Raw genomic sequence first — 18,327 nt, 5'->3', positions numbered from 1 at the left:
CAAGCTTATTTGGCGGCTTCTCGGGAACCTCCATCTTCCATTTCAGCACACTCCACACGCTCTGTGGGACCTTCTTGGGCGGCTGCCCGGGGGGTCTCTATGACTACTTTTTGTCGGGCGGCTACTTGGTCCGGCCGTCATACGTTTGTCAAATTCTACAAGTTTGACACTTTTGCGGCCTCTGCATCTCACTTTGGCCGAGCGGTTTTACAGGACTCTCAGCGCTCTCCCACCCGTTCTGGGAGCTCTGGGACGTCCCCATTGTAACTACGCTCCAGTGGCCCCTAGTGGATGAAGGAGAAATCAGGATTTTGGTACTTACCGATAAATCCCTTTCTCCGATTCCACAGGGGCCACTGGACGCCCGCCCAGCGCTGTTCCTCCTTGTTGTTTTTTGCTTAACGGTTTGCGGTTCAATTAATGACCGCTTGTTGAGTTCAGGTTATCCTGTTTATTATTAGGTTCGATTCCAGGGTTAGTTTGGGTTATCCTGGTTGAGTAGACGTCAATAACCTCCTCTACCTTATGGTTTTCTCTATTACAGCTCTCCTTGGGCACAGTTTTACGTAGACTGGCTTGGAGGGGAGATAGTAGGGGAGGAGCTAGCCACAGGGTTAGAATTTTTTTTAAAGTGCCAGCTCCCAATTACTGCCTACTATTCCCCATTGTAACTACGCTCCAGTGGCCCCTGTGGAATCGGAGAAAGGGATTTATCGGTAAGTACCAAAATCCTGATGTTACTATGGGGAAGGGGGGGCTCTGACTGTATGTAATGTTCCCTGTTACTGTGAGGAAGGGGGGGCTCTGGCTGTGTGTAATGCTCCCTGTTACTGTGGGGAAGGGGGGGCTCTGGCTGTGTGTAATGTTCCCTGTTACTGTGGGGAAGGGGGGAGCTCTGGCTGTGTGTAATGTTCCCTGTTACTGTGGGGAAGGGGGGGCTCTGGCTGTATGTAATGTACCCTGTTACAGTGGGGAAGGGGGGGCTCTGGCTGTATGTAATGTACCCTGTTACTGTGGGGAAGGGGGGGGGGGGGGGGCCCTGGCTGTATGTAATGTTCCCTGTTACTGTGGGAAATGGGGGGCTCTGGCTGTATGTAATGCTCCCTGTTACTGTGGGGAAGGGGGGGCTCTGGCTGTATGTAATGCTCCCTGTTACTGTGGGAAATGGGGGGCTCTGGCTGTATGTAATGCTCCCTGTTACTGTGGGGAAGGGGGGGCTCTGGCTGTATGTAATGCTCCCTGTTACTGTGGGGAAGGGGGGGCTCTGGCTGTATGTAATGTTCTCTGTTACTGTGGGGAAGGGGGGGCTCTGGCTGTATGTAATGTTCCCTGTTACTGTGGGGAAGGGGGGGCTCTGGCTGTATGTAATGCTCCCTGTTACTGTGGGGAAGGGGGGGCTCTGGCTGTATGTAATGTTCCCTGTTACTGTGGGGAAGGGGGGACTCTGGCTGTATGTAATGCTCCCTGTTACTGTGGGTAAGGGGGGTCTCTGGCTGTAAGTAATGTTCCCTGTTACTGTGGGGAAGGGGGGACTCTGGCTGTATGTAATGCTCCCTGTTACTGTGGGGAAGGGGGGGCTCTGGCTGTGTGTAGTGTTCCCTGTTACTGTGGGGAAGGGGGGGGGGGGGCTCTGGCTGTATGTAATGTTCCCTGTTACTGTGGGGAAGGGGGGGGACTCTGGCTGTATGTAATGCTCCCTGTTACTGTGGGGAAGGGGGGGGGGGGGGGGGGGGGCTCTGGCTGTATGTAATGTTCCCTGTTACTGTGGGGAAGGGGGGGCTCTGGCTGTATGTAATGTTACCTGTTACTGTGGGGAAGGGGAGGCTCTGGCTGTATGTAATGTTCCCTGTTACTGTGGGGAAGGGGGGGGCTCTGGCTGTATGTAATGTTACCTGTTACTGTGGGGAAGGGGGGCTCTGGATGTATGTAATGTTACCTGTTACTGTGGGGAAGGGGGGGCTCTGGCTGTATGTAATGTTCCCTTTTACTGTGGGGAAGGGGGGGCTCTGGCTGTATGTAATGTTCCCTGTTACTGTGGGGAAGGGGGGGCTCTGGCTGTATGTAATGTTCCCTGTTACTGTGGGGAAGGGGGGGCTCTGGCTGTATGTAATGTTCCCTGTAATGTTCCCTGTTACTGTGGGGAAGGGGGGGCTCTGGCTGTCTGTAATGCTCCCTGTTACTGTGGGGAAGGGGGCCTCTGGCTGTATGTAATGCTCCCTGTTACTGTGGGGAAGGGGGGACTCTGGCTGTATGTAATGCTCCCTGTTACTGTGGGGAAGGGGGGGCTCTGGCTGTATGTAATGCTCCCTGTTACTGTGGGGAAGGGGGGGCTCTGGCTGTGTGTAATGCTCCCTGTTACTGTGGGGAAGGGGGGGCTCTGGCTGTATGTAATGTTCCCTGTTACTGTGGGGAAGGGGGGGCTCTGGCTGTATGTAATGTTCCCTGTTACTGTGAGGAAGGGGGGGGGGGGGGGGGGCTCTGGCTGTATGTAATGTTCCCTGTTACTGTGGGGAAGGGGGGGCTCTGGCTGTTTGTAATGCTCCCTGTTACTGTGGGGAAGGGGGGGCTCTGGCTGTATGTAATGTTCCCTGTTACTGTGGGGAAGGGGGGGCTCTGGCTGTCTGTAATGCTCCCTGTTGGTGTGGGGAAGGGGGGGCTCTGGCTGTATGTAATGTTCCCTGTTACTGTGGGGAAGGGGGGACTCTGGCTGTATGTAATGTTACCTGTTACTGTGGGGAAGGGGGGGCTCTGGCTGTATGTAATGCTCCCTGTTACTGTGGGGAAGGGGGGACTCTGGCTGTATGTAATGCTCCTTGTTACTGTGGGGAAGGGGGGGGCTCTGGCTGTATGTACTGCTCCCTGTTACTGTGAGGAAGGGGGGGCTCTGGCTGTGTGTAATGTTCCCTGTTACTGTGGGGAAGGGGGGGCTCTGGCTGTATGTAATGTTCCCTGTTACTGTGAGGAAGGGGGGGGGGGGGGGGGGGGGGCTCTGGCTGTATGTAATGTTCCCTGTTACTGTGGGGAAGGGGGGGACTCTGGCTGTATGTAATGTTCCCTGTTACTGTGGGGAAGGGGGGGCTCTGGCTGTATGTAATGTTCCCTGCTACTGTGGGGAAGGGGGGCTCTGGCTGTATGTAATGCTCCCTGTTACTGTGGGGAAGGGGGGGGGGGGCTCTGGCTGTATGTAATGTTTCCTGTGGGGAAGGGGGGCTCTGGCTGTATGTAATGTTCCCTGTTACTGTGGGGAAGGGGGGGGGGGGGGCTCTGGCTGTATGTAATGTTCCCTGTTACTGTGGGGAAGGGGGGGGGGGGCTCTGGCTGTATGTAATGTTCCCTGTTACTGTGGGGAAGGGGGGCTCTGGCTGTATGTAATGTTCCCTGTTACTGTGGGGAAGGGGGGGCCCTGGCTGTATGTAATGTTCCCTGTTACTGTGGGGAAGGGGGGCTCTGGCTGTATGTAATGTTCCCTGTTACTGTGAAGAAGGGGGGGCTCTGGATGTATGTAATGTTACCTGTTACTGTGGAGAAGGGGGGGCTCTGGCTGTATGTAATGTTCCCTGTCACTGTGGGGAAGGGGGGGCTCTGGCTGTATGTAATGTTACCTGTTACTGTGAGGAAGGGGGGGCTCTGGCTGTATGTAATGTTCCCTGTCACTGTGGGGAAGGGGGGGCTCTGGCTGTATGTAATGTTCCCTGTTACTGTGGGGAAGGGGGGGCTCTGGCTGTGTGTAATGCTCCCTGTTACTGTGGGGAAGGGGGGGCTCTGGCTGTATGTAATGTTCCCTGTTACTGTGGGGAAGGGGGGGCTCTGGCTGTATGTAATGCTCCCTGTTACTGTGAGGAAGGGGGGGCTCTGGCTGTATGTAATGCTCCCTGTTACTGTGGGGAAGGGTGGCTCTGGCTGTATGTAATGCTCCCTGTTACTGTGAGGAAGGGGGGGCTCTGGCTGTATGTAATGTTCCCTGTTACTGTGGGGAAGGGGGGGCTCTGGCTGTATGTAATGTTCCCTGTTACTGTGGGGAAGGGGGGGCTCTGGCTGTATGTAATGCTCCCTGTTACTGTGGGGAAGGGGGGGCTCTGGCTGTGTGTAATGTTCCCTGTTACTGTGGGGAAGGGGGGGCTCTGGCTGTATGTAATGTTCCCTGTTACTGTGGGGAAGGGGGGGCTCTGGCTGTATGTAATGTTCCCTGTTACTGTGAGGAAGGGGGGGGGGGGGGGGCTCTGGCTGTATGTAATGTTCCCTGTTACTGTGGGGAAGGGGGGGCTCTGGCTGTATGTAATGCTCCCTGTTACTGTGGGGAAGGGGGGGCTCTGGCTGTATGTAATGTTCCCTGTTACTGTGGGGAAGGGGGGGCTCTGGCTGTCTGTAATGCTCCCTGTTGGTGTGGGGAAGGGGGGCTCTGGATGTATGTAATGTTACCTGTTACTGTGGGGAAGGGGGGGCTCTGGCTGTATGTAATGTTCCCTTTTACTGTGGGGAAGGGGGGGCTCTGGCTGTATGTAATGTTCCCTGTTACTGTGGGGAAGGGGGGGCTCTGGCTGTATGTAATGTTCCCTGTTACTGTGGGGAAGGGGGGGCTCTGGCTGTATGTAATGTTCCCTGTAATGTTCCCTGTTACTGTGGGGAAGGGGGGGCTCTGGCTGTCTGTAATGCTCCCTGTTACTGTGGGGAAGGGGGCCTCTGGCTGTATGTAATGCTCCCTGTTACTGTGGGGAAGGGGGGACTCTGGCTGTATGTAATGCTCCCTGTTACTGTGGGGATGGGGGGGCTCTGGCTGTATGTAATGCTCCCTGTTACTGTGGGGAAGGGGGGGCTCTGGCTGTGTGTAATGCTCCCTGTTACTGTGGGGAAGGGGGGGCTCTGGCTGTATGTAATGTTCCCTGTTACTGTGGGGAAGGGGGGGCTCTGGCTGTCTGTAATGCTCCCTGTTACTGTGAGGAAGGGGGGGGGGGGGGGGGGCTCTGGCTGTATGTAATGTTCCCTGTTACTGTGGGGAAGGGGGGGCTCTGGCTGTTTGTAATGCTCCCTGTTACTGTGGGGAAGGGGGGGCTCTGGCTGTATGTAATGTTCCCTGTTACTGTGGGGAAGGGGGGGCTCTGGCTGTCTGTAATGCTCCCTGTTGGTGTGGGGAAGGGGGGGCTCTGGCTGTATGTAATGCTCCCTGTTACTGTGGGGAAGGGGGGACTCTGGCTGTATGTAATGCTCCTTGTTACTGTGGGGAAGGGGGGGGCTCTGGCTGTATGTACTGCTCCCTGTTACTGTGAGGAAGGGGGGGCTCTGGCTGTGTGTAATGTTCCCTGTTACTGTGGGGAAGGGGGGGGCTCTGGCTGTATGTAATGTTCCCTGTTACTGTGAGGAAGGGGGGGGGGGGGGGGGGCTCTGGCTGTATGTAATGTTCCCTGTTACTGTGGGGAAGGGGGGGACTCTGGCTGTATGTAATGTTCCCTGTTACTGTGGGGAAGGGGGGGCTCTGGCTGTATGTAATGTTCCCTGCTACTGTGGGGAAGGGGGGCTCTGGCTGTATGTAATGCTCCCTGTTACTGTGGGGAAGGGGGGGGGGGGCTCTGGCTGTATGTAATGTTTCCTGTGGGGAAGGGGGGCTCTGGCTGTATGTAATGTTCCCTGTTACTGTGGGGAAGGGGGGGGGGGGGGGGCTCTGGCTGTATGTAATGTTCCCTGTTACTGTGGGGAAGGGGGGGGGGGGCTCTGGCTGTATGTAATGTTCCCTGTTACTGTGGGGAAGGGGGGCTCTGGCTGTATGTAATGTTCCCTGTTACTGTGGGGAAGGGGGGGCCCTGGCTGTATGTAATGTTCCCTGTTACTGTGGGGAAGGGGGGCTCTGGCTGTATGTAATGTTCCCTGTTACTGTGAAGAAGGGGGGGCTCTGGATGTATGTAATGTTACCTGTTACTGTGGAGAAGGGGGGGCTCTGGCTGTATGTAATGTTCCCTGTCACTGTGGGGAAGGGGGGGCTCTGGCTGTATGTAATGTTACCTGTTACTGTGAGGAAGGGGGGGCTCTGGCTGTATGTAATGTTCCCTGTCACTGTGGGGAAGGGGGGGCTCTGGCTGTATGTAATGTTCCCTGTTACTGTGGGGAAGGGGGGGCTCTGGCTGTATGTAATGTTCCCTGTTACTGTGGGGAAGGGGGGGCTCTGGCTGTATGTAATGCTCCCTGTTACTGTGAGGAAGGGGGGGCTCTGGCTGTATGTAATGCTCCCTGTTACTGTGGGGAAGGGTGGCTCTGGCTGTATGTAATGCTCCCTGTTACTGTGAGGAAGGGGGGGCTCTGGCTGTATGTAATGTTCCCTGTTACTGTGGGGAAGGGGGGGCTCTGGCTGTATGTAATGTTCCCTGTTACTGTGGGGAAGGGGGGGCTCTGGCTGTATGTAATGCTCCCTGTTACTGTGGGGAAGGGGGGGCTCTGGCTGTGTGTAATGTTCCCTGTTACTGTGGGGAAGGGGGGGCTCTGGCTGTATGTAATGTTCCCTGTTACTGTGGGGAAGGGGGGGCTCTGGCTGTATGTAATGTTCCCTGTTACTGTGAGGAAGGGGGGGGGGGGGGGCTCTGGCTGTATGTAATGTTCCCTGTTACTGTGGGGAAGGGGGGGCTCTGGCTGTATGTAATGCTCCCTGTTACTGTGGGGAAGGGGGGGCTCTGGCTGTATGTAATGTTCCCTGTTACTGTGGGGAAGGGGGGGCTCTGGCTGTATGTAATGTTCCCTGTTACTGTGGGGAAGGGGGGGCCCTGGCTGTATGTAATGTTCCCTGTTACTGTGGGGAAGGGGGGCTCTGGCTGTATGTAATGTTCCCTGTTACTGTGAAGAAGGGGGGGCTCTGGATGTATGTAATGTTACCTGTTACTGTGGAGAAGGGGGGGCTCTGGCTGTATGTAATGCTCCCTGTTACTGTGGGGAAGGGGGGGCTCTGGCTGTATGTAATGTTCCCTGTTACTGTGGGGAAGGGGGGGCTCTGGCTGTATGTAATGTTCCCTGTTACTGTGGGGAAGGGGGGTCTCTGGCTGTATGTAATGTTCCCTGTTACTGTGGGGAAGGGGGGTCTCTGGCTGTATGTAATGTTCCCTGTTACTGTGGGGAAGGGGGGCTCTGGCTGTATGTAATGTTCCCTGTTACTGTGGGGAAGGGGGGGGCCTGGCTGTATGTAATGTTCCCTGTTACTGTGGGGAAGGGGGGGGCCTGGCTGTATGTAATGTTCCCTGTTACTGTGGGGAAGGGGGGGCTCTGGCTGTATGTAATGTTCCCTGTTACTGTGAGGAAGGGGGGGCTCTGGCTGTATGTAATGTTCCCTGTTACTGTGGGGAAGGGGGGGCTCTGGCTGTATGTAATGTCTCCTGTTACTGTGGGGAAGGGGGGGCTCTGGCTGTATGTAATGTTCCCTGTTACTGTGAGGAAGGGGGGGCTCTGGCTGTATGTAATGTTCCCTGTTACTGTGGGGAAGGGGCTCTGGCTGTATGTAATGTTCCCTGTTATTGTGGGGAAGGGGGGGCTCTGGATGTATGTAATGTTCCCTGTTACTGTGAGGAAGGGGGGCTCTGGCTGTATGTAATGTTCCCTGTTACTGTGAGGAAGGGGGGGCTCTGGCTGTATGTAATGTCTCCTGTTACTGTGGGGAAGGGGGGGCTCTGGCTGTATGTAATGTTCCCTGTTACTGTGAGGAAGGGGGGGCTCTGGCTGTATGTAATGTTCCCTGTTACTGTGGGGAAGGGGCTCTGGCTGTATGTAATGTTCCCTGTTATTGTGGGGAAGGGGGGGCTCTGGCTGTATGTAATGTTCCCTGTTACTGTGGGGAAGGGGCTCTGGCTGTATGTAATGTTCCCTGTTATTGTGGGGAAGGGGGGGCTCTGGCTGTATGTAATGTTCCCTGTTACTGTGGGGAAGTGGGGGCTCTGGCTGTATGTAATGTTCCCTGTTACTGTGGGGAAGGGGGGGCTCTGGCTGTATGTAATGTTCCCTGTTACTGTGGGGAAGGGGGGTCTGGCTGTATGTAATGTTCCCTGTTACTGTGGGGAAGGGGGGGCTCTGGCTGTATGTAATGTTCCCTGTTACTGTGGGGAAGGGGGGGCTCTGGCTGTATGTAATGCTCCCTGTTACTGTGGGGAGGGGGCTCTGGATGTATGTAATGTTCCCTGTTACTGTGAGGAAGGGGGGGCTCTGGCTGTATGTAATGTTCCCTGTTACTGTGGGGAAGGGGGGGCTCTGGCTGTGTGTAATGTTCCCTGTTACTGTGAGGAAGGGGGGGGGGGGGGGGGGCTCTGGCTGTATGTAATGTTCCCTGTTACTGTGGGGAAGGGGGGGGCTCTGGCTGTATGTACTGTTCCCTGTTACTGTGAGGAAGGGGGGGCTCTGGCTGTATGTAATGCTCCCTGTTACTGTGAGGAAGGGGGGGCTCTGACTGTATGTAATGTTCCCTGTTACTGTGAGGAAGGGGGGGGCTCTGGCTGTATGTAATGTTCCCTGTTACTGTGAGGAAGGAGGGGCTCTGGCTGTATGTACTGTTCCCTGTTACTGTGAGGAAGGGGGGGCTCTGGCTGTATGTAATGTCTCCTGTTACTGTGGGGAAGGGGGGGCTCTGGATGTATGTAATGTTCCCTGTTACTGTGGGGAAGGGGGGGCTCTGGCTGTATGTAATGTTCCCTGTTACTGTGGGGAAGGGGGGGCTCTGACTGTATGTAATGTTCCCTGTTACTGTGAGGAAGGGGGGGGCTCTGGCTGTATGTAATGTTCCCTGTTACTGTGGGGAAGGGGGGCTCTGGCTGTATGTAATGTCTCCTGTTACTGTGGGGAAGGGGGGGCTCTGGCTGTATGTACTGTTCCCTGTTACTGTGAGGAAGGGGGGGCTCTGGCTGTATGTAATGTTCCCTGTTACTGTGAGGAAGGGGGGGCTCTGGCTGTATGTAATGTTCCCTGTTACTGTGGGGAAGGGGGGGCTCTGGCTGTATGTAATGTTCCCTGTTACTGTGGGGAAGGGGGGGCTCTGGCTGTTTGTAATGTTACCTGTTACTGTGGGGAAGGGGGGGCTCTGGCTGTATGTAATGTTCCCTGTTACTGTGGGGAAGGGGGGGCTCTGGCTGTATGTAATGTTACCTGTTACTGTGGGGAAGGGGGGGCTCTGGCTGTATGTAATGTTCCCTGTTACTGTGGGGAAGGGGGGGCTCTGGCTGTTTGTAATGTTACCTGTTACTGTGGGGAAGGGGGGCTCAGGCTGTATGTAATGTTCCCTGTTACTGTGGGGAAGGGGGGGCTCTGGCTGTATGTAATGTTCCCTGTTACTGTGAGGAAGGGGGGGCTCTGGCTGTATGTAATGTCTCCTGTTACTGTGGGGAAGGGGGGGCTCTGGCTGTATGTAATGTTCCCTGTTACTGTGAGGAAGGGGGGGCTCTGGCTGTATGTAATGTTCCCTGTTACTGTGAGGAAGGGGGGGGCTCTGGCTGTATGTAATGTTCCCTGTTACTGTGAGGAAGGGGGGGCTCTGGCTGTATGTAATGTTCCCTGTTACTGTGGGGAAGGGGGGGCTCTGGCTGTATGTAATGTTCCCTGTTACTGTGAGGAAGGGGGGGCTCTTGCTGTATGTAATGTTCCCTGTTACTGTGGGGAAGGGGCTCTGGCTGTATGTAATGTTCCCTGTTATTGTGGGGAAGGGGGGGCTCTGGCTGTATGTAATGTTCCCTGTTACTGTGGGGAAGTGGGGGCTCTGGCTGTATGTAATGTTCCCTGTTACTGTTGGGAAGGGGGGGCTCTGGCTGTATGTAATGTTCCCTGTTACTGTGGGGAAGGGGCTCTGGCTGTATGTAATGTTCCCTGTTATTGTGGGGAAGGGGGGGCTCTGGATGTATGTAATGTTCCCTGTTACTGTGGGGAAGTGGGGGCTCTGGCTGTATGTAATGTTCCCTGTTACTGTGAGGAAGGGGGTGCTCTGGCTGTATGTAATGTCTCCTGTTACTATGGGGAAGGGGGGGCTCTGGCTGTATGTAATGTTCCCTGTTACTGTGGGGAAGTGGGGGCTCTGGCTGTATGTACTGTTCCCTGTTACTGTTGGGAAGGGGGGGCTCTGGCTGTATGTAATGTTCCCTGTTACTGTGGGGAAGGGGCTCTGGCTGTATGTAATGTTCCCTGTTATTGTGGGGAAGGGGGGGCTCTGGCTGTATGTAATGTTCCCTGTTACTGTGGGGAAGTGGGGGCTCTGGCTGTATGTAATGTTCCCTGTTACTGTGGGGAAGTGGGGGCTCTGGCTGTATGTAATGTTCCCTGTTACTGTGAGGAAGGGGGTGCTCTGGCTGTATGTAATGTCTCCTGTTACTGTGGGGAAGGGGGGGCTCTGGCTGTATGTAATGTTCCCTGTTACTGTGGGGAAGTGGGGGCTCTGGCTGTATGTACTGTTCCCTGTTACTGTGGGGAAGGGGGGGGCTCTGGCTGTGTGTAATGCTCCCTGTTACTGTGAGGAAGGGGGGGCTCTGGCTGTATGTAATGCTCCCTGTTACTGTGGGGAAGTGGGGGCTCTGGCTGTATGTAATGTTCCCTGTTACTGTGAGGAAGGGGGTGCTCTGGCTGTATGTAATGTCTCCTGTTACTGTGGGGAAGGGGGGGCTCTGGCTGTATGTAATGTTCCCTGTTACTGTGGGGAAGTGGGGGCTCTGGCTGTATGTACTGTTCCCTGTTACTGTGGGGAAGGGGGGGCTCTGGCTGTATGTAATGCTCCCTGTTACTGTGGGGAAGGGGGGGCTCTGGCTGTATGTAATGTTCCCTGTTACTGTGGGGAGGGGGCTCTGGATGTATGTAATGTTCCCTGTTACTGTGAGGAAGGGGGGGCTCTGGCTGTATGTAATGTTCCCTGTTACTGTGGGGAAGGGGGGGCTCTGGCTGTATGTAATGCTCCCTGTTACTGTGGGGAGGGGGCTCTGGATGTATGTAATGTTCCCTGTTACTGTGAGGAAGGGGGGGCTCTGGCTGTATGTAATGTTCCCTGTTACTGTAGGGAAGGGGGGGCTCTGGCTGTATGTAATGTTCCCTGTTACTGTAGGGAAGGGGGGGCTCTGGCTGTATGTAATGTTCCCTGTTACTGTGGGGAAGGGGGGGCTCTGGCTGTATGTAATGTTCCCTGTTACTGTGAGGAAGGAGGGGCTCTGGCTGTATGTAATGTTCCCTGTTACTGTGAGGAAGGAGGGGCTCTGGCTGTATGTAATGTTACCTGTTACTGTGGGGAAGGGGGGGCTCTGGCTGTATGTAATGTTCCCTGTTACTGTGGGGAAGGGGGGGCTCTGGCTGTGTGTAATGCTCCCTGTTACTGTGGGGAAGGGGGGGCTCTGGCTGTATGTAATGTTCCCTGTTACTGTGGGGAAGGGGGGGCTCTGGCTGTATGTAATGTTCCCTGTTACTGTGGGGAAGGGGGTGCTCTGGCTGTGTGTAATGTTCCCTGTTACTGTGGGGAAGGGGGGGCTCTGGCTGTATGTAATGTTCCCTGTTACTGTGGGGAAGGGGGGGCTCAGGCTGTATGTAATGTTACCTGTTACTGTGAGGAAGGGGGGGCTCTGGCTGTATGTAATGTTCCCTGTTACTGTGGGGAAGGGGGGGCTCTGGCTGTATGTAATGTTACCTGTTACTGTGGGGAAGGGGGAGCTCTGGCTGTATGTAATGTTCCCTGTTACTGTGGGGAAGGGGGGGCTCTGGCTGTATGTAATGTTCCCTGTTACTGTGGGGAAGGGGGGGCTCTGGATGTATGTAATGTTCCCTGTTACTGTGGGGAAGGGGGGGCTCTGGCTGTATGTAATGTTCCCTGTTACTGTGAGGAAGGGGGGTCTCTGGCTGTATAATGTTCCCTGTTACTGTGGGGAAGGGGGGGCTCTGGCTGTATGTAATGTTCCCTGTTACTGTGGGGAAGGGGGGGCTCTGGCTGTATGTAATGTTCCCTGTTACTGTGAGGAAGGGGGGGCTCTGGCTGTATGTAATGTTCCCTGTTACTGTGGGGAAGGGGGGGCTCTGGCTGTATGTACTGCTCCCTGTTACTGTGGGGAAGGGGGGGCTCTGGCTGTATGTAATGCTCCCTGTTACTGTGGGGAAGGGGGGGGCTCTGGCTGTATGTACTGCTCCCTGTTACTGTGGGGAAGGGGGGGCTCTGGCTTTATGTAATGTTCCCTATTACTGTGGGGAGGGGGGGGCTCTGGCTGTATGTAATGTTACCTGTTACTGTGGGGAAGGGGGGGCTCTGGCTGTATGTAATGTTCCCTGTTACTGTGGGGAAGGGGGGGCTCTGGCAGTATGTAATGTTCCCTGTTACTGTAAGGAAGGGGGGGCTCTGGCTGTATGTAATGTTACCTGTTACTGTGGGGAAGGGGGGGCTCTGGCAGTATGTAATGTTCCCTGTTACTGTAAGGAAGTGGGGGCTCTGGCTGTATGTAATGCTCCCTGTTACTGTGGGGAAGGGGGGCTCTGGCTGTATGTAATGTTCCCTGTTACTGTGGGGAAGGGGGGGCTCTGGCTGTATGTAATGTTCCCCTGTTACTGTGGGGAAGGGGGGGCTCTGGCTGTATGTAATGCTCCCTGTTACTGTGGGGAAGGGGGGGCTCTGGCTGTATGCAATGCTCCCTGTTACTGTGGGGAAGGTTGGGCTCTGGCTGTATGTAATGCTCCCTGTTACTGTGGGGAAGGGGGGGGCTCTGGCTGTATGTAATGTTCCCTGTTACTGTGGGGAAGGGGGGGCTCTGGCTGTATGTAATGTTCCCTGTTACTGTGGGGAAGGGGGGGCTCTGGCTGTATGTAATGTTCCCTGTTACTGTGGGGAAGGGGGGGGCTCTGGCTGTATGTAATGTTCCCTGTTACTGTGGGGAAGGGGGGGCTCTGGCTGTATGTAATGTTCCCTGTTACTGTGGGGAAGGGGGGGGCTCTGGCTGTGTGTAATGCTCCCTGTTACTGTGGGGAAGGGGGGGCTCTGGCTGTGTGTAATGTTCCCTGTTACTGTGGGGAAGGGGGGGCTCTGGCTGTATGTAATGTTCCCTGTTACTGTGAGGAAGGGGGGGCTCTGGCTGTATGTAATGTTCCCTGTTACTGTGGGGAAGGGGGGGGCTCTGGATGTATGTAATGTTCCCTGTTACTGTGGGGAAGGGGGGGGCTCTGGCTGTATGTAATGTTCCCTGTTACTGTGGGGAAGGGGGGGCTCTGGCTGTATGTGATGCTCCCTGTTACTGTGGGGAAGGGGGGGGCTCTGGCTGTATGTAATGTTCCCTGTTACTGTGGGGAAGGGGGGGCTCTGGCTGTATGTAATGTTCCCTGTTACTGTGGGGAAGGGGGGGCTCTGGCTGTATGTAATGTTACCTGTTACTGTGGGGAAGGGGGGGCTCTGGCTGTATGTAATGTTACCTGTTACTGTGGGGAAGGGGGGGGCTCTGGCTGTATGTAATGTTCCCTGTTACTGTGGGGAAGGGGGGGCTCTGGATGTATGTAATGTTACCTGTTACTGTGGGGAAGGGGGGCTCTGGCTGTATGTAATGTCTCCTGTTACTGTGGGGAAGGGGGGGGGGGACTCTGGCTGTATGTAATGTTCCCTGTTACTGTGGGGAAGGGGGGCTCTGGCTGTATGTAATGTTCCCTGTTACTGTGGGGAAGGGGGGGCTCTGGCTGTATGTAATGTCTCCTGTTACTGTGGGGAAGGGGGGGCTCTGGCTGTATGTAATGTTCCCTGTTACTGTGGGGAAGGGGGTGCTCTGGCTGTATGTAATGTTCCCTGTTACTGTGGGGAAGGCGGGGCTCTGGCTGTATGTAATGTTACCTGTTACTGTGGGGAAGGGGGGGCTCTGGCTGTATGTAATGTACCCTGTTACTGTGGGGAAGGGGGGGCTCTGGCTGTATGTAATGTACCCTGTTACTGTGGGGAAGGGGGGTCTGGCTGTATGTAATGTTCCCTGTTACTGTGAGGAAGGGGGGGGGACTCTGGCTGTATGTAATGTTCCCTGTTACTGTGGGGAAGGGGGGTCTGGCTGTATGTAATGTTCCCTGTTACTGTGGGGAAGGGGGGGCTCTGGATGTATGTAATGTTCCCTGTTACTGTGGGGAAGGGGGGGCTCTGGCTGTATGTAATGTTCCCTGTTACTGTGGGGAAGGGGGGGCTCTGGCTGTATGTAATGTTCCCTGTTACTGTGGGGAAGGGGGGGCTCTGGATGTATGTAATGTTCCCTGTTACTGTGGGGAAGGGGGGGCTCTGGCTGTATGTAATGTCTCCTGTTACTGTGGGGAAGGGGGGGCTCAGGCTGTATGTAATGTTCCCTGTTACTGTGGGGAAGGGGGGGCTCTGGATGTATGTAATGTTCCCTGTTACTGTGGGGAAGGGGGGGCTCTGGATGTATGTAATGTTCCCTGTTACTGTGGGGAAGGGGGGGCTCTGGATGTATGTAATGTTCCCTGTTACTGTGGGGAAGGGGGGCTCTGGCTGTATGTAATGTCTCCTGTTACTGTGGGGAAGGGGGGGCTCTGGCTGTATGTAATGTTCCCTGTTACTGTGGGGAAGGGGGGGCCTCTGGCTGTATGTAATGCTCCCTGTTACTGTGGGGAAGGGGGGGCTCTGGATGTATGTAATGTTCCCTGTTACTGTGGGGAAGGGGGGGGCTCTGGCTGTATGTAATGTCTCCTGTTACTGTGGGGAAGGGGGGGCTCAGGCTGTATGTAATGTTCCCTGTTACTGTGGGGAAGGGGGGGGGGGGCTCTGGCTGTATGTAATGTTACCTGTTACTGTGGGGAAGGGGGGGCTCTGGCTGTATGTAATGTTACCTGTTACTGTGGGGAAGGGGGGGGCTCTGGCTGTATGTAATGTTCCCTGTTACTGTGGGGAAGGGGGGGGCTCTGGCTGTATGTAATGTTCCCTGTTACTGTGGGGAATGGGGGGCTCTGGCTGTATGTAATGTTCCCTGTTACTGTGGGGAAGGGGGGGCTCTGGTTGTATGTAATGTTACCTGTTACTGTGGGGGAAGGGGGGGGCTCTGGCTGTATGTAATGTTCCCTGTTACTGTGGGGAAGGGGGGGCTCTGGCTGTATGTAATGTTCCCTGTTACTGTGGGGAATGGGGGCTCTGGCTGTATGTAATGTTCCCTGTTTCTGTGGGGAAGGGGGGGCTCAGGCTGTATGTAATGTTCCCTGTTACTGTGGGGAAGGGGGGGCTCTGGATGTATGTAATGTTCCCTGTTACTGTGGGGAAGGGGGGGCTCTGGCTGTATGTAATGTTACCTGTTACTGTGGGGAAGGGGGGGCTCTGGCTGTATGTAATGTTACCTGTTACTGTGGGGAAGGGGGGGCTCTGGATGTATGTAATGCTCCCTGTTACTGTGGGGAAGGGGGGCTCTGGCTGTATGTAATGTTACCTGTTACTGTGGGGAAGGGGGGGCTCTGGCTGTATGTAATGCTCCCTGTTACTGTGGGGAAGGGGGGCTCTGGCTGTATGTAATGTTCCCTGTTACTGTGGGGAAGGGGGGGCTCTGGCTGTATGTAATGTTCCCTGTTACTGTGGGGAAGGGGGGGCTCTGGCTGTATGTAATGTTACCTGTTACTGTGGGGAAGGGGGGGCTCTGGCTGTATGTAATGCTCCCTGTTACTGTGAGGAAGGGGGGGCTCTGGCTGTATGTAATGTTCCCTGTTACTGTGGGGAAGGGGGGGCTCAGGCTGTATGTAATGTTACCTGTTACTGTGGGGAAGGGGGGGCTCTGGCTGTATGTAATGTTACCTGTTACTGTGAGGAAGGGGGGGCTCTGGCTGTATGTAATGTTCCCTGTTACTGTGGGGAAGGGGGGGCTCTGGCTGTATGTAATGCTCCCTGTTACTGTGAGGAAGGGGGGGCTCTGGCTGTATGTAATGTTCCCTGTTACTGTGGGGAAGGGGGGGCTCTGGCTGTATGTAATGTTACCTGTTACTGTGAGGAAGGGGGGGCTCTGGCTGTATGTAATGTTCCCTGTTACTGTGGGGAAGGGGGGGCTCTGGCTGTATGTAATGCTCCCTGTTACTGTGAGGAAGGGGGGGCTCAGGCTGTATGTAATGTTACCTGTTACTGTGGGGAAGGGGGGGCTCAGGCTGTATGTAATGTTACCTGTTACTGTGAGGAAGGGGAGGCTCTGGCTGTATGTAATGTTACCTGTTACTGTGAGGAAGGGGGGGCTCAGGCTGTATGTAATGTTACCTGTTACTGTGAGGAAGGGGGGGCTCTGGCTGTATGTAATGTTCCCTGTTACTGTGGGGAAGGGGGGGCTCTGGCTGTATGTAATGTTACCTGTTACTGTGGGGAAGGGGGGGCTCTGGCTGTATGTAATGTTCCCTGTTACTGTGGGGAAGGGGGGGCTCTGGCTGTATGTAATGTTCCCTGTTACTGTGGAGAAGGGGGGGCTCTGGCTGTATGTAATGTTCCCTGTTACTGTGGAGAAGGGGGGGCTCTGGCTGTATGTAATGTTCCCTGTTACTGTGGAGAAGGGGGGGCTCTGGCTGTATGTAATGTTCCCTGTTACTGTGGAGAAGGGGGGGCTCTGGCTGTATGTAATGCTCCCTGTTACTGTGGGGAAGGGGGGCTCTGGCTGTATGTACTGCTCCCTGTTACTGTGGGGAAGGGGGGGCTCTGGCTGTATGTAATGATCTGCCCTACACATGTATGATGTGTGTATAATGACGTGTTCCCTGTCTCGCAGCTCATACTGTGGGGGTCTATGGCTGGCCTCCGTGTGTGTGATGTGTCAGATGGCCGTAATCCTGGATGACACCGCTGTGTACAACAAGTTTTCCAGTATTCTCAGTAAGGGAAAAGACGCCTTTGAAAAGCTGCTATGGAATGGTAAGTGTGTCTTTATGGTGGGTACTCTCTCCAGTGTATAGTGTATGTGTTCTCCTGGTGGGGACCAGCACAGTGACCGCTCTCTCTCGAGTTTACTGTAAACATAGAATGTGATGGAAGATGAGGACCACTTGGCCCATCTAGTCTGCCCCTTGTGTAAGCTAAATATACACGTAGAGATTTTCACTATGAGCGATTTTGTCTAACTCATTTAAGCATGGGAATGCTTTTTCTTTCCCAGCGACCTAGCCAAAATTTACTTGCCTGCACAGTCTATTTTTAGCATCACTATCGCTGGCTGTGTACACATGGAGAGATATGCACTAACTTTCTGAGCGATTTTGACTATATAGTCAAAATCATTCAGCTATATCGCTGCGTGTGTATGGACCTTTAGCCTTAATGTTACTTGTAACCCTGTTTGATCCTTATTTCTTTATAAAGAGATCCTTATGTCTATCCCATGCATGTTTACATTGCTGTACTGTCTTACCCTCTACCACCTCTGCCAGGAGGCTGTTCCCCTTGTCCACTACCCTTTCTGTGAACTAATTTTTCCTCTGATTTCCCCTGACTACCCCCCCCCCCCCCCCCCTCCAGTCTCTATCATGTCCTCGTGGTATATTCTCTCCCTGTGAGGAATGTCTCTCCCTGTACCGTGGTGATACCCCTGATATATGTGACAGTCTCTCTCATGTCCTCGTGGTCTATTACTTCTCTCCCTGTGAGGAATGTCTCCCCCCCCTGTACCGTGGTGATACCCCTGATATATGTGACAGTCTCTCTTATGTCCTCGTGTCCTATTACTTCTCTCCCTGTGAGGAATGTCTCCCCCCTGTACCGTGGTTATACCCCTGATATATGTGACAGTCTATATCATGTCCTCGTGTCCTATTACTTCTCTCCCTGTGAGGAATGTCTCCTCCTGTACCGTGGTGATACCCCTGATATATGTGACAGTCTCTCTCATGTCCTCGTGTCCTACTACTTCTCTCCCTGTGAGGAATGTCTCCCCTGTACCGTGGTGATACCCCTGATATATGTGACAGTCTCTCTCATGTCCTCGTGGTCTAATACTTCTATCCCTGTGAGGAATGTCTCCTCCTGTACCGTGGTGATACCCCTGATATATGTGACAGTCTCTCTCATGTCCTCGTGATCTAATACTTCTCTCCCTGTGAGGAATGTCTCCTCCTGTACCGTGGTGATACCCCTGATATATGTGACAGTCTCTATCATGTCCTCGTGTCCTATTACTTCTCTCCCTGTGAGGAATGTCTCCTCCTGTACCGTGGTGATACCCCTGATATATGTGACAGTCTCTCTCATGTCCTCGTGTTCTAATACTTCTCTCCCTGTGAGGAATGTCTCCCTCCTGTACCGTGGTGATACCCCTGATATATGTGACAGTCTCTATCATGTCCTCGTGTCCACTTACTTCTCTCCCTGTGAGGAATGTCTCCCTCCTGTACCGTGGTGATACCCCTGATATATGTGACAGTCTCTTTCATGTCCTC

The 18,327-nt window shown here is 54.4% G+C and overlaps 1 protein-coding gene across 1 annotated transcript in view; it reads left to right on the top strand.

The window, feature by feature from the left end:
* The window catches only part of GBA2 (glucosylceramidase beta 2), a 331,889-nt gene that overhangs the window by 257,386 nt on the left and 56,176 nt on the right, over nt 1–18,327 (top strand). Inside the window, exon 15 of the mRNA XM_063957477.1 lies at nt 16,668–16,810. Within this exon, the coding sequence (XP_063813547.1) occupies nt 16,668–16,810 (143 nt within the window). The remainder of the gene's footprint in view (nt 1–16,667; nt 16,811–18,327) is intronic.

This window comes from Pseudophryne corroboree, chromosome 1 (assembly GCF_028390025.1).
Source record: "Pseudophryne corroboree isolate aPseCor3 chromosome 1, aPseCor3.hap2, whole genome shotgun sequence".
Taxonomy (NCBI): domain Eukaryota; kingdom Metazoa; phylum Chordata; class Amphibia; order Anura; family Myobatrachidae; genus Pseudophryne; species Pseudophryne corroboree.
Note: the sequence above shows the minus strand (reverse complement) of the source record. Positions and strands in the feature narration are given on the sequence as shown.